General features: G+C 42.4%; 1 protein-coding gene and 1 non-coding gene across 2 annotated transcripts; one reads left to right on the top strand and one right to left on the bottom strand.

Annotated features, from left to right (window-relative positions):
* Positions 1-14,898: 14,898 nt before the first annotated feature.
* Positions 14,899-16,325, bottom strand: LOC110906967. The gene is made up of 2 exons (XM_022152016.1): positions 15,607-16,325; positions 14,899-15,544 (listed from the first exon to the last, which is right to left on the bottom strand). The coding sequence occupies exons 1-2, from the start codon at positions 16,323-16,325 to the stop codon at positions 14,899-14,901; spliced, it is 1,365 nt and encodes a 454-aa protein (XP_022007708.1).
* Positions 15,961-16,067, top strand: LOC118486868. The gene has a single exon (XR_004880035.1). It is a non-coding gene; the product is annotated as a small nucleolar RNA R71 (small nucleolar RNA).
* Positions 16,326-16,653: the final 328 nt, after the last annotated feature.

Here is a 16,653-nt window from a genome sequence, read left to right as displayed (position 1 = left end):
TTAATCTTCTACCTCCTACTTGAATATTGGACCTAAATAATATGTAATATATATCCTAAGTATAAATATATACTCCTTCGAACCTTTGATGTTAAACCTATGTTTACATGTCAAAGGAGTAGAACAACATCTAAGACCTAAACCTTAATATGATTCTAATGGGCTTACTACCCATGAAATACAACATAACCCTAGTGGTTACTTAGTGTCATATATCGGTTATAAAGTCTAAAAGATGATTATTTTTATTTTCGTATTAATAAGTTATTCCATATTCATAATCTTCCGTAAACGCCAAACTCACACACCTACGTTTCCTCGTGTAGAAGGACTAGGTGCTCCAAGTTAAATCATCCACCAAACTTACTCTCGGAACTTCAAGTCAAGACTTGTAAACCGTGAGTATACTCGATCCCTTTTTTCCCTTTACGCTTTGGGATGCAACATGTATGATTATACAAAACAAACTTTTATGCTTAAAACAAAACATACTCTATCTATGAACGAAACATGAAACTATTGTGATCAATTGCTATGCTTGTATGCTCTATGAACGATTTGTAACGTTATATGCTCATTAACTTTGCTAGCCCACCTTAACAATTATAGCGCTATAGGATTAACGCCCCGCCCGCTATTCTAATTGGGTATTGTTGAGTTAAACATTTCTATCCCGCTAAACTATTGGGATTAGGCTATTGTGCGTTGTATTCTTGGGTTTGATCATATAGTACGCCAAAAATTGCATCGCTAGTAAATTTAATCACTATGTTACATGTTGGATATGAGTTTTTATTCTATTATGCTATGTAGTCAAACTTGTATACTCGCCTTTGCTTTTGCATTGAACTCTATTTTAATACATGTTGCAGGTTAATTGTTGAAGTATGGACTAAAGATAAAACGAGATTTAGGGTGGACTAGATACACACCTAGATTAATTTATCTTTGTTGTTATGTTATAATTTGAAACTATGTTGTTATTTCTATTTGAACCTTGTATGACAATTTAGTATTGCAATGAAATTTGAATTTAATTAAATATTGTCACATAGTGTTATGACGTCTCTAGCAATCTATACACACTTCGTCTCATCCCGATGTTTCCGCCATCGGTTGGGGTGTGACAGATTGGTATCAGAGCCATAACTATAGGGAATTAGGAAAATTGCCATGCTTTTGCCCTAATCTATAGTTCTAGGAATTTTGCCTCTTATTTGTTGTTTAAGACTTTTGTACTCTACCATGCATGCTTCCTAGCTATACTTTGATTAAAATTATGTGCCTTTCCTAAGGCTAACACGAATACACTTATGCTATTTTTATACTCTTGTAACACCAACGAGAAGAATTTACCAAAATAGGCGTGAAACCCACAATTTGGTAAACGACTCTCATTCTACCTTTAATCTATTTTTGCACGAAATTTCACCATTAAGCTAGGAGTGACATCCACAACTTAATGGTAATTTCCATTTCAACTCTAGTGGACCCTCGTCAAAGTGTCAAAATTTATTTTGGCCAACGAGTACCAACCACATTTAGGGTACGAAATCGTCAAGTTAGGGGTGAAACCCGCATCTTGTCGATTAAGTCCCATTCCTTGATTTTTATTCTCGCCAAAGTCCCGAATGTTCCAATCATTTAGAGATGTGTAGTAACTGGAAGGGTAAGATACCGTTAATCGCTTCTCGACGAGAGTATCTTGCCTATAGGCCAAAGCACAATATCTCTAATTCGAAAGGACTTTCGACCCACTTTGGAATAGTCGACGTTTCTCTACCCGAAACACTCCAATGTTTTATTGAGCCTCTCTTTTATGCATCTCAATTTATATGTGATTTTTATATTTGAACGTTCGTTCATTTCAAAATGTCGTTTTAATCATTTCGCACGTTACCGCAATCACAAACAATAATAATCCCTCGTGAACAAACTAAATTTACAATGCTTTCGTTTATTCATGTTATGCTATGTGGAACTCATGACTATGCTATATGAAACGTTTAAACTTTCATGCTATGCGAATCAATTTGAACCCTTTATGCTATGTGACTCTTTATGTTATGTGATCAACTTCATTTTTCTTAAACAAACATTGTGACCAAGTCTCACCTTTTCAATCTTTTGAATCTTAGATGTCTTCTCGTCTCTCCAAAGCGTCTAAGAAGTCAAAGTCTCACTCCACGAAGAAGATGATGGCTTTCATGGCCGATCAATTTGCGCGCGTCGTTCCAAAGGTCATTTCCGAGATTCGAGCTTCTGAAACTCCTCACTCTTCCGTCGACTCTAAGGTCGAAATACGCAAGCCCGCTTCGTTCAACTTTAAGCACTTTTCTTCGTGCAATCCCAAGCCATTTACTGGCAATGATGGGGTGACCGCTATGCTTGAGTGGTTTGACAGCATAGAGGTCACATTCATCAATAGCGATTGCCCTGACGAGCTCAAGACGCGTAGCGCGACTGGGGTATTCCAAGCCCGAGCTCTCGAGTGGTGGTCGAATGAAAGAAACATACGTTCGAACGAGCTGGCTTATGCGTTGACCTGGGAGGAGACTAAGGCCCTAATGATGGACGAGTTTTGCCCTCCGCATGAGCAACAAAAGTTGGAAGAAGAATTTTGGGTCTTAAGGCAGATTGATGATAATAACCTAGCCTATACCACCCGTTTCAAGCAACTCAGTGTCATTGTCCCTCACCTTGTCTTGACTACCGCACGCAAGATAACCAAGTACATCAATGGGTTACCCCCTAGCATGCGCGATACGATTGAGGCAGCCAACCTCGATAACATCGAAGCTGTGTACCGTTTGGCCGCTTCCCTTAATAACAACCGCGTTCGTGATAAGCAAGCCTCAAAACCTGCTTCTTCCAAGCCAGCCAACCAGATTACCCAACAATCGAATAACAATAGGGGAAGGAAGCGAAAGCAATCCAACCCCGTTTGTAACGCGATTGTGCCGCCTGTTAACCCAAACCCTGTTGCTCCTGATAACGCCCAAAGGCCGTACACTGGGATTCACCCCAAGTGTGCCACCTGTAACTACCATCACCCCGCCACTGCTAGATGTCGTCGTTGTGGCAATTGTAACCGTTATGGACATGACACCGCCTTTTGCCGCTACCAACAACAGCAAGCGCCACAAGCTCAACAAGCGCAACAAGCTCCACCTGCTCCTCCAAACGCAAGACCCGCTAGGGCATGTTTCAAATGTGGGGATGTTAATCATATTCGCCCCCAATGCCCATTATGGAATCAAGAGCAACAACAACCTCCTCGTGGACGCGCTTTCAACCTAAACGCGAATCAAGCACGCAACGACAATGATGTCGTTAATGGTACGTTTCTTGTTAACCATCTTTATGCTTCGATACTGTTTGATACTGGTGCGGACAAAAGCTTTGTGTCCTTAGAATTCGAATCATTGTTAAATTGCGCACGCTCTAAGCTACCCAAGTCGTTTTCCGTCGAAGTCGCCAATGGCAAATCTATCTTAGTCGATTCCATTCTCCTCGATTGTCGTCTTACTCTTAACGAGCACGTTTTCCCTATCGATCTCATACCCATGCAACTGGGCAGTTTCGACGTTATCATAGGCATGGATTGGCTTCAAAAGAACCATGCTGAAATCGCTTGTCACGAGAAGTTCGTTCGCTTACCTCTTCCTTCTGGTGACGTTTTACACGTTTACGGAGACCGACCTTCAAAGGGACTGAAGTTAATGTCCTGCACCCAAGCGAACAAGTACTTACGCAAACAGTACTTTGCCTTTTTAGCCCACGTCGTGGAAGAAAAGGGCAAGGGAAAATGTATAAGTGATGTTCCAGTGGTGTGCGACTTCCCTGACGTCTTTCCTGAAGATTTGCCTGGTCCTCCTCCACCTCGATCTGTTGATTTCCGTATTGATCTCGTACCTGGTGCAACTCCTGTTGCTAAGGCTCCTTATCGTCTTGCACCTTCTGAGATGCAAGAATTATCCTCGCAACTCCAAGAACTCCTCGAAAAGGGTTTCATCCGTCCAAGTACCTCTCCTTGGGGTGCTCCCGTACTCTTCGTTAAAAAGAAAGATGGTTCCTTTCGCATGTGTATCGATTATCGTGAGCTCAACAAACTCACCGTCAAGAATCGTTACCCCCTTCCGCGTATCGACGACCTCTTTGATCAACTCCAAGGCGCTACCTGTTTCTCCAAAATCGATCTTCGTTCTGGTTATCATCAACTTCGAGTCCTCGAAGAGGACGTTCCCAAAACCGCTTTTCGTACTCGCTATGGACATTACGAGTTCGTGGTTATGCCTTTTGGCTTAACCAACGCACCCGCTGTGTTCATGGACCTCATGAATCGCGTTTGTAAACCTTACTTGGATCGCTTCGTGATCGTCTTTATTGACGATATCCTCATTTATTCTAAATCTCGAGCCGATCATGAGCGTCATCTTCGTCTTATACTCGAACTTTTGCGCAGTGAACGTTTATACGCTAAGTTTTCTAAATGCGAGTTTTGGATCAAAGAAGTTCAATTCCTTGGACACGTCGTTAGTGAAAAAGGAATCCATGTCGACCCTGCAAAAATCGAAGCTGTGAAGAATTGGAATGCGCCTAAATCCCCTTCTGAAATCCGTTCTTTCTTAGGATTGGCGGGTTACTACCGTCGATTCATCTCGAATTTTTCAAAGATCGCCGTTCCTCTCACTTCGTTGACTCAAAAAGAGAAACCTTTTGCTTGGGGTCCTGAGCAAGAGGAATCTTTTCAAACTCTCAAGGATTTGCTTTGCAACGCTCCTATCCTCGCTCTTCCTGATGGGAATAATGATTTCGTGGTGTACTGTGATGCCTCGAATCGTGGTCTTGGTTGTGTGCTCATGCAACGAGACAAAGTCATCGCTTACGCCTCTCGTCAACTCAAAATACATGAGAAGAATTATACTACCCACGACCTCGAGCTTGGCGCAGTTGTTTTTGCGTTAAAGATTTGGCGACACTACCTGTATGGTACTAAGTGTGTGGTTTTCACTGACCATAAGAGCCTGCAACACATCTTTGACCAAAAGGAACTCAATATGCGACAGCGACGTTGGGTGGAATTACTCAACGACTACGACTGCGAGATTCGCTACCACCCTGGTAAGGCAAATGTCGTGGCCGATGCACTTAGTCGTAAGGCTCATGTAGATGTCATTCGTTGTTTTCATATCTCGAACAATCTTCACAATTGCATTCGTGAAGCGCAATATTCGTCTATCAATGAAGGTTCCATGGCTGTAGAAATACGTGGAGCTTCTGAAAGTCAACTCGTTTCGAAACCTGATGGTCTTCTCTATTGTTGTGATCGCGTCTGGATTCCAGATCGCGACAATCTTCGTGACCTTATCATGAGTGAAGCACACAAATCTAGGTACTCAATTCATCCTGGCGCCGACAAGATGTACCATAATCTACGTACATCCTATTGGTGGCCTGGTATGAAGAGAGACATTGCTGTGTACGTTTCCAAATGTCTTACCTGTTCGAAAGTCAAAGCCGAGCATCAACGACCTTCTGGTCTACTCGAACAACCTGAAATCCCTGTTTGGAAATGGGATAGCATTGCGATGGACTTCATAACTAAACTTCCTCGTACACCCTCTGGTTACGACAGCATTTGGGTGATCATCGATCGTTTGACCAAGTCCGCTCAATTCATTCCTATTCGTGAAGATTTCAAGGTTGAACGACTTGCTCGCATCTATACCGATGAAGTCATACGCTATCATGGTGTTCCCCTAGACATCATTTCTGATCGTGATGGTCGATTTACTTCGCGTCTTTGGCAAACTTTTCAGTCCGCTATGGGTACTCATTTGAATCTCAGTACGGCCTTTCATCCTCAAACGGATGGACAGACTGAACGTACTATCCAAACCCTAGGGGACATGCTCCGTTCTTGTGTCATCGACTTTGGTGGTAGTTGGGATGTGCATTTACCTTTGATCGAATTCTCGTACAACAATAGCTACCACTCTAGTATTCAAATGGCTCCTTTCGAGGCATTATATGGCCGCAAGTGCCGATCTCCTTTAAGTTGGCACGAGATTGGCGATAAACATTTTACTGGTCCTGAGTTCATACAAGAAGCAACGGATAAGATTCACCAAATCCGTGATAATCTACTCAAGGCTCGAAATCGTCAAAAGAGCTATGCTAACAAGGGACGCAGACCCATGGAGTTCAACGTTGGAGATCTCGTCCTACTCAAGGTATCTCCTTGGAAAGGAGTGGTTCGTTTTGGTAAGAAGGGAAAGCTTGCCCCTCGCTATGTTGGTCCTTTCAAGATACTCGAAAGGATTGGCAAGGTGGCTTATCGACTCGATTTACCTCAGGAGCTCAACAATGTTCATCCCACGTTTCATGTTTCAAACTTAAAGAAGTGTCTCGCTGATGAAGGACTTCAAGTTCCTCTCGAAGATCTTCAAATCAACGACACTTTGCATTTTGTGGAGAAACCTATGGAAATCGTGGACCAAGAAGTCAAGTTATTGAGGCGCAGTAAAATTCCTATCGTCAAGGTTCGATGGGAAGGTAAACGTGGCGCTGAGTTTACTTGGGAACTCAAGAGCGATATGAAGAAGAAGTACCCTCATCTTTTCCCTACGTCTTCCTAAATTTCGGGACGAAATTCCCTAAAGGAGGGGAGACTGTAACGCTCCGCATTTTCGAACCTTTCTTATTTTAGCAAGTCGTGTTGTACCTTCCATGTTTAGACACTTGTACTCTCTTTGTAATCTACTTTCGTTTCATTTGTAATTCGAGACTATTGATCATAATGAAAACGAAGGTATTTTATTCATGTTTGTGTTACACTTATGTGCGATTTTCACGTTTGAACGATATATTATCATAGACTCTCGATTCGTTATTACGCTCAATGCTCGTTAAACTAGTTGAAACTCGTAAAATAGTGAAACTCGAAAGCTTTGTGAAACGAATAAACGTTTAAAGATTTTATTTCGTTATAAATATGGTCATTATTCAAGCTTAAACTAATTAAATTAATTAAAATAATTAATTTTGTTATTTAAAAGTTCATTTTTTATAATAATCTAGTTAGTCCCGTTAGATTTTGAAGCTAGAAAATAACCTAGTTAGTAAACCAAGTTAAATTACTTAAGCAATTACTTAGATAAACTAATTGGTTAACAAAAAAAAAAAAAAAATTATATAACTTAGTTAGTTTAAAAGTTAGTTTCCTTTTAAAAAACAATATAACTTGGTTAGTAGTTAAACCACAGGGACCGTTAGTGCAAATTCACCAAACTAAACTTCAGGGACTGATTCTGCAATTATTGAAACTGTTTAAAAATCAAAACAATAAAAAGCGGGTGCCAGGACTCGAACCCGGGTCACCCAGCTTAAACACACACGCACACACCACTCCACCAGTGCCTTCACATGGTTTCTATTCAGCACATTTAATTCTTAACCACTCCCTCACTGAAGCCTGATCAGCGCGAACAGACCCTCCAGCAGGTCTGTTTGAGCGCGATTTTGACCTTTTTTTGAGTTTTAAACTCGATTTTGGCATTAAATACTCACCTAAACTTAACCTAACTTTTTCCCTATAAATACCAATCCTAATCCAAGCTATTTTCACTTTTCTAAACACTCTCAAATCTCCAAATCAGTCCCAAATTCGTGTTAATTCAGAAGGTTCGAGTAGATTCATACTCTTGCACAAAAGTGAGCATATCTCACTCGTTTCTTGTCCGTTTTTGCTCATTCTTTTTCCTACTTGCTTGGTTAATCATGTAGTTTGATTCCTTGACTTCTCCTTGGAGAAATCAGACCTGGAATTGCTCCGAAATTGACCAAAAACTTTCTGTTTTGTTTCAAACTTATGCAACTTGTGTGAAACACATCTCAAACCAATGTCCTAATGCTTACAACCTCTCTTATGGTTGGTTAGGCTTAAAAACATGGTTGAGACATCTAAATCAGAGGTTAAAACCTCATAAACTTTCTGTTTTAATTAGGGTTTTACCCACAAGTAATGTTCAAGTGTGAAACTTGTTGAATGTGTGATGGTTGGATTAGCTTGGGCTATCCTTCATAAGAATCCACTCATTATTTGATGATTTCTAATAGATTAGTTATTTTATATACTCGTACAAACCTTAGTTCATGACCCTCCTTGGTTGTTTTTACATCAAGTGTAGTGGTGAACATCAAAGGGGTGCCTAAATGGAAGCTTAGTCTTCCTACCCCATTCATGACATCCTTGTAACTAGAGGTACCTAAATGGAGATTTAATCTTCTACCTCCTACTTGAATATTGGACCTAAATAATATGTAATATATATCCTAAGTATAAATATATACTCCTTCGAACCTTTGATGTTAAACCTATGTTTACATGTCAAAGGAGTAGAACAACATCTAAGACCTAAACCTTAATATGATTCTAATGGGCTTACTACCCATGAAATACAACATAACCCTAGTGGTTACTTAGTGTCATATATCGGTTATAAAGTCTAAAAGATGATTATTTTTATTTTCGTATTAATAAGTTATTCCATATTCATAATCTTCCGTAAACGCCAAACTCACACACCTACGTTTCCTCGTGTAGAAGGACTAGGTGCTCCAAGCTAAATCATCCACCAAACTTACTTTCGGAACTTCAAGTCAAGACTTGTAAACCGTGAGTATACTCGATCCCTTTTTTCCCTTTACGCTTTGGGATGCAACATGTATGATTATACAAAACAAACTTTTATGCTTAAAACAAAACATACTCTATCTATGAACGAAACATGAAACTATTGTGATCAATTGCTATGCTTGTATGCTCTATGAACGATTTGTAACGTTATATGCTCATTAACTTTGCTAGCCCACCTTAACAATTATAGCGCTATAGGATTAACGCCCCGCCCGCTATTCTAATTGGGTATTGTTGAGTTAAACATTTCTATCCCGCTAAACTATTGGGATTAGGCTATTGTGCGTTGTATTCTTGGGTTTGATCATATAGTACGCCAAAAATTGCATCGCTAGTAAATTTAATCACTATGTTACATGTTGGATATGAGTTTTTATTCTATTATGCTATGTAGTCAAACTTGTATACTCGCCTTTGCTTTTGCATTGAACTCTATTTTAATACATGTTGCAGGTTAATTGTTGAAGTATGGACTAAAGATAAAACGAGATTTAGGGTGGACTAGATACACACCTAGATTAATTTATCTTTGTTGTTATGTTATAATTTGAAACTATGTTGTTATTTCTATTTGAACCTTGTATGACAATTTAGTATTGCAATGAAATTTGAATTTAATTAAATATTGTCACATAGTGTTATGACGTCTCTAGCAATCTATACACACTTCGTCTCATCCCGATGTTTCCGCCATCGGTTGGGGTGTGACATCAATGCCAAGTATGCACGATGCTCTAGCTCCACCGGTAGATGACACGCTTTCCCATAAACTATCCTAAAGGGTGTGGTCCCAATAGGCGTCCTATAATGTAACAACCCTCGTCAAAACTATCATTTATTGTATTATTTTATTCAATAGGAAAACCTAATTAAAACACCCAAGTAATTCTGCACTAACCCCAAAATTTCCAGAACAATCAGAATCAGGATCAGGGCCCCTAAAACTCAGGGGGGGGGCAAAACCCTAGTTACGATTATCTAAATAACTTGCTGGCCGTTTTGAATTTTACAATTTCATCAACTCAGCAAGCCTAGTTAGGGACGTGGCTACCTATAGAAACTAGGTTACCCCTCGCATAGCGCGACGCCCATGGGGGTACCCCTCGCGCTACGCGACAGGGTCAAATTTCGTGTATAAATAGTAGAGGTTGGGACTTGAATTCTGGCACAAAATCGACGTTAAAAGTCGAATTATACACGGAGTTATGCTCTGTTTACCACAATTAACACACACAAACCTCAAAACGCTGCCGCAATCAGGGTAATAACTCGATCGCTATTACGATTCAACGTCCGATCGATTATAACTATCCAACGATAGTCCAGGTGCTGCTCAATTGAGCTTGTACTTTGATTATTCGTCGTGATTTTGACTTGAATATTAGAGTGCTGTTCGAATTCGGACTATGCTCTGTTATTCGTTGTGAATCCGATTGAATTATCGAGTATTGCACTGATTAATCGTTGTGAAGGTTTAATCTCGTGAATTGTCGTAATTGCTGTATTAGTTACAACCCTGTCTGTGTGAATTAGGCTAATCAGTAGACTAGACTCTGCCCAAATTGAATCAGCAATATATCAAGGATATCTGTAGACTAAACTTTGCCCGTAGAAATCTGCAATGTGAGTTCATTTCTCTTTTCTCACCGTTTGTGAGTCTATACTCTTTTATCAAAGTTTTATCACCTTTTGTGAAACAATTATATTACAAAATGCTTTCTAAAATCCTAAATAGTTACCAGTTATACTTACAGTGATTAAGTTATTATATTTTATAATAACTACTGGTATGGGAGGTATTATACATTATTTGATTCTCATTGCTATTACCCGGAAAGTTAGCATAACCATAATTATTATATATAAATCTAAATGGCGGATACCATAACAAAGTCAAGTATACTGTATTCTATTTGTAGTCAAGTTATTATATCATATTATTACAATTGGTGAATTAACATATTTTGATAAGTTATAATAATTGACATAAAATGTCATTATTCTGAATTGCATGATTTGGGTGCTAGAAATAATATATTTGACCAAGTAATAAGACATCATTATGTCCAAAGTCACTAGCTGAAAGAATGATCAGCAGTAATATGTCCAAAGACACTAGTTGAAAGAATGATCAACAGTGTTATAATTAGAGTCACTAGTTGAAAGAATGATCAACAGTGATAATGACCAGAAGCACTAGTTGAAAGAATGATCAACAGTGCCATGAATAGAATCGCTAGTTGAAAGAATGATCAACAACGATATGACCAAAGACCTTAGTTGAAAGAATGATCAACAGTGTTATGAACAAGTGATGTGGTCAGAGTCACTAGTTGAAAGAATGATCAACAGTGATATGACCCAGTCATAGGAATTTCCTAATGATAGATAAATTGAATAACAGTAAAGTATAGTTATTTGATTAATTCACTATTGGATGAAAGTAAACCAATGAGTGATATTATTGCTGTTATATTGGAATTGCTATTATGGGACAAAATACTGATTGAGTAAGGTAAATGCAAATAAATATAAAACCTTAATACTGTAAGGTATAACAATATATTTGTATAAAAATGGAATGAATTCACTCAGCATTCCCGCTGACAAAACCTTTTTCAAACATGTTTCAGGTAATTATCATAAGGCTGGATACGGCACTGAAAGGCATCAAGAAATGGCTTATTAAAGAAATATTGTTTTATAAAATAAAACTTATCTTTTTAAAATAGGGATTTATCCCATCTATTTAAATCAAATCCGGTGTTTTCTAAACTCTGATATTTTTCCTAACTCACGGTCCTGATGAAAATTCCGCTGCAATGTTTTTCAAAAATAATCACCGGTACCACGGGACTGCTCACGGCACCCGATTCCGTCCAGGGTGGGTCGGGGGTCGTGACATATAAGCAGTACGGAAAGCCCACAGAGCGTCATCTAACTTCTCGGACCAATCAATACGACTGTTTCCGACAGTTTTCTCCAAGATCCTCTTAATCCCCCTATTCGAATTTTCCACCTGCCCACTTGTTTGTGGATGATAGGCCGTCGAAAGCCGACCCCCATTGCATTTCAAGACCTTCTCCATCTGTGAATTGCAAAAGTGGGTGCCTCGATCAGATATCAAGGACTTCGGTGTCCCAAACCTAGCAAACAACCTCCTCAAGAATCTCACAACAACCCTCGCGTCATTCGTAGGCAAGGCCTCTGCCTCCACCCACTTAGAAACATAATCCACTGCGACTAGGATGTATCGGTTCCCCCTCGACATGGGGAACGGATCCATAAAATCGATACCCCAAATATCAAAGACCTCAACCACCTGAATGGGGTTCTGGGGCATCTCATTACGGGATGAGATATTTCCTGTCCTCTGACAGGCATCACAAGTTTGCACAAACTCATGTGCGTCCCTAAAGATGGTCGGCCAATAAAAACCCGCATCAAACACACGTTTGGCGGTATAAGCAGCACCATAATGGCCACCAGTCGGTCCCTCATGACAATGTCGCATAATGCTGCGCGACTCGGACCCAAACACGCATCTCCTAATAACCTGGTCCGCACCGATCCTAAACAAGTACGGATCCTCCCAAATGTAGTGCTTGACATCCGCAAAGAATTTCTTCTTTTGCTGGTACGTCATGCCCTCCACAAGGTCACCTGTAGACAAGTAATTCGCCAGATCAGCGAACCAGGGAAAGCCTTCTTCGTGGGCTTTCAAAAACATCAACGCCTCATGGGGAAACTCATCCCCAATCCTATCCTCCCGAGTTTTCTCTATCTCAGGGCTCTCTAATCTCGAAAGATGATCAGCAGCAACGTTCTCAGCCCCCTTCTTGTCCCTAATCTCTAGATCAAACTCCTGAAGCGGCAAAATCCATCGAATAAGCCTAGGCTTCGCATCCTTCTTCGCAAACAAGTACCGAAGAGCCGCATGATCTGTGAAAATAACAGTCTTCGATAGCACCAGATAGGAACGGAATTTGTCGCACGCGAATACGACTGCCAGCAACTCCTTCTCCGTCGTGGTGTAGTTTTCTTGGGCGTCGTTTAGGGTCTTGCTAGCATAGTAAATGGGATGAAAGTGTTTCTCCCTACACTGCCCTAGAAGGGCCCCAACAGCAAAGTCGCTGGCATCGCACATGATCTCAAATGTGAGGCTCCAATCGGGAGCAATCAGAATGGGAGCACTCACTAGCCTCTCCCTAATCAACTCGAAGGCCCTCAAACACTCACCGTCGAACACGAATGGCCTATCCTTCTCTAGCAGCTGGGTCATCGGGCGAGCAATCTTCGAAAAGTCACGGATGAAACGGCGGTAGAATCCCGCATGACCCAAGAAACTCCTAATCGACTTTACAGAAGTAGGCGGCGGGAGCTTGGAAATAACATCAACCTTGGCTTGATCAACCTCAAGCCCCGCCTGTGAAATCTTGTGCCCTAGCACAATCCCCTCTCGAACCATAAAATGACACTTCTCCCAGTTAAGCATCAGGTTCGTCTCCTCACATCGAGTAAGCACACGCTCGAGATTACGCAGACAGTGATCGAAGGAACTCCCAAATACAGAAAAGTCATCCATGAACACCTCCATGGAGTCCTCGATCAACTCGTGAAAGATCGCCACCATACAGCGCTGAAATGTGGCTGGAGCGTTACATAACCCAAATGGCATGCGTCGATATGCGAAGGTGCCAAAAGGGCATGTAAATGTGGTCTTTTCCTGATCCTCTGGTACAATAGGGATCTGGAAATAACCTGAGAATCCATCAAGAAAGCAATAGAACTGTTGTCCTGACAGTCGCTCCAGCAACTGATCAATGAATGGCAAAGGAAAGTGATCCTTGCGCGTGGCATCATTGAGTCTGCGATAATCTATGCAAACTCGCCAGCCGGTGACGGTCCGGGTGGGTATCAACTCATTCCTATCGTTGACGACCACTGTCATACCCCCCTTCTTGGGGACCACCTGGACGGGACTCACCCATGCAGAGTCCGAAATCGGGTAAATCAGTCCTGCATCCAGCAACTTAATCACCTCTTTCTTCACAACCTCCTGCATATTAGAGTTTAGCCTTCTCTGAGGCTGAACCACCGGCTTGAACTCCTCTTCCATCAAAATCTTGTGCGTGCAAAACGAAGGGTTAATACCCTTGATTTCCATCAGCTTCCACGCAATAGCCTGCTTGTGCTCTCTCAAAACACTCATCAGCTTCTTCTTCTCCTCCTCCGTCAATCCAGCAGAAATGATGACGGGTAACTGCGATCCCTCACCCAAGAATGCGTACTCCAGATGAGACGGCAACTCCTTCAACTCCAGGGGCGGGGGTGCCTCAACAGACGGTCTCTCCTTCGGAATCTCCTCCTCCTCGATAACCTTAAACACCTCGAATCTAGGGGAAGGCTCGGTAGCCTGCAACAGAGGGTCCTGCTCAACATCTAACTCAGTGACCTCACTCCCCTGATCATCCATACTAGCATCATGCGTATCGGACGCATCTCTCCCACAAATCTCGCTGAGAAGGCCACCCACATGTGACATAAGAGTATCAATAAAGTATAGAGTGTCATCATGCTGCTGGGTATGCCTCATAGAACGCTGAATGTCGAATGTGACCTCATCCTCATCTACTCGAATAGTCAACTTGTCGTCGTACACGTCAACGAGTGCTCGTGCCGTGGCAAGGAATGGACGACCTAATATCAGTGGGACCTCAGAGTCCTCGTCCATGTCAAGGATGACGAAGTCAACTGGAAACACGAATTTGTCGACCTTCACCAACATGTTCTCCACGATGCCCCTAGGAAACTTCACCGATCGATCGGCGAGCTGAATACTCATGCGCGTAGGGGAAGGCTCTCCTAGGTCAAGCTTAGCGAAAATGGAATAGGGCATGAGATTTATGCTAGCACCTAGGTCAGCAAGCGCATTGCTGACAGTAAGATTCCCAATCAGGGTAAAGCTACCAGGATCAGTCATTTTCTTTGGCAGGATCAGTCATTTTCTTTGGCAGCTTGTTCTGCACGACAGCAGAACACTCCTCACTCAGGGTGACAGTCGAAAGATCCTCTAATTTCTTCTTATTCGTAAGAAGATCCTTCAAAAACTTCGCATACTTTGGCATCTTCGCCAAAGCCTCGACAAGCGGGATGTTCACGTGTAACTTCTTCAGCATCTCCATGAAACGACCATACTACTCCGCGTCCTTACCCTTCACTAACCTACCAGGGTAAGGGGGTGTCGGCTTGTACACCCTCATCGGCTCCTTCTCTGCATCCATCTTCTCTACTAGAGACCCGCTGGACTGTGCTGTACTTGCTGGGCGCAGCCTAGGGTGCACTTTGCCAGCAGGGGTCTCCATCTCAATCACCTCGTCGACCTCCGGGTCCTCATCGACTACCGGCTCGACCTCTACAGCTCCTCGACCACTCCTCGTAGTAACAGCCTTTGCAGTGGCATTTGGATTACCCTCAGTGCTACTAGGGAGACCACCAGGGGGTCTCTGACTCAACTTCTCTGACATCGCACCTACAGTCCTTTCAAGATTCTGGAAAGCTATGCTCTGATTCTTCATGAAAGTCTCATGCTCCAAGAATCGCGACTGGTTCTCCTGATGTCGTGCCTCCTCTCTGGTCATGAACTGAGTCAGTAACTGTGTCTGCTGAACCAGGGTCTCTTGATGCTGCTTCATTGTCTCCTGGTTTTGCCTCAGCATCTCCTCCAACGTGGGGCTTTTATTCGTACCCGAACTCGATCCTGCTCCTGCGTCCTGAAGCAAGTTCTGACGTTGCTGAAACCCCGGTGGGTGGTTGTTCTTCCAACTGAAATTCGGGTGGTTCCTTCAATTCGAATTGTAACGCTCCCCAAAATTTCCCTGATTTCGATTTCCCACAAACTCTACCTGCTTGGTGTCTCAGTAGGGGCAATAGGAGACGCGGTCGTGTCATGCCTACCAGTGCATATCTCGCATAGCTGCTCCTTCTGTACCTTCATATCACTCACCTGCTGCTTCAAAGCATCAATCTGTGCTTGCATCCTGGTGACCTCATCGACCTTGTGCACTCCTCTATGTGTAGTGGATGAATCTCTAGACTCAGGAAACTCGTAGCTACTCATCGCTATATCCTCGAACACATCCATGCACTCATCAGGTGTCTTGGCGGTCAGAAGATTGCCACCGGCAGTAGTGTTCAGCATATTCCTCGTAGTGGGCGTCACTCCATGATAGAACCTCTCAACTAAAGCCCAATCCTCAAATCCGTGATGAGGACACTTGAGTAATAACTCCTTGAAACGCTCCCATGTCTCGTAGAATGAATCTCCCTCCTTTTGACGAAACTCTTGGATCATGCTCCTCAGACGAGCGGTTTTGGAAGGAGGGAAATACTTACCTAAGAATTTTTCTTTCATATCGGCCCAAGTAGTAATGGATCCCGCAGGAAGGGATTCCAACCAAGCATGGGCGCGGTCAGCGAGCGAGAATGGAAATAGGCGCAGCTTGCAGGCATCCTCGGTGACACCTTGCTCCTGGAACGTATCGCAGATAGCTGAAAAGCGCGAGAGATGGACATTCGGGTCCTCAGAAGGTAGTCCATGGAATTGGATGGTGTTCGTAACCATCGTGATGATCTGGGGTGGAATCTGCCAGCGATTAACCCCGTAGCGGGTCGGGTAATGCTGGAACGAGCATTGGCCGCGTTCGGCCTGGCGTAGTCTGCGATGACTCTCCTAGCTGGGGCTTCGTTGTCACCCATAGTAGAAGCAGAAGATGAAGTGTGTACCTGACTAGCTCGGAAAATGCGAAGGCGCCAGTGGAAATCTCGCTCGGGCTCAGACGAAGCAGCAAACGAAGGTGGCCCCTGTGAACGAGTGTGGTGCATACAATGAGAAGAAATCTAATCTAAGTACTAAAGCAAATCTAACCCTAAAGGCACAAATTGCAAGCAAA

The sequence above is a fragment of the Helianthus annuus genome, chromosome 14, assembly GCF_002127325.2.
Source record: "Helianthus annuus cultivar XRQ/B chromosome 14, HanXRQr2.0-SUNRISE, whole genome shotgun sequence".
Lineage (NCBI taxonomy): Eukaryota > Viridiplantae > Streptophyta > Magnoliopsida > Asterales > Asteraceae > Helianthus > Helianthus annuus.
This window is presented reverse-complemented; position numbering and strand designations above follow the sequence as displayed.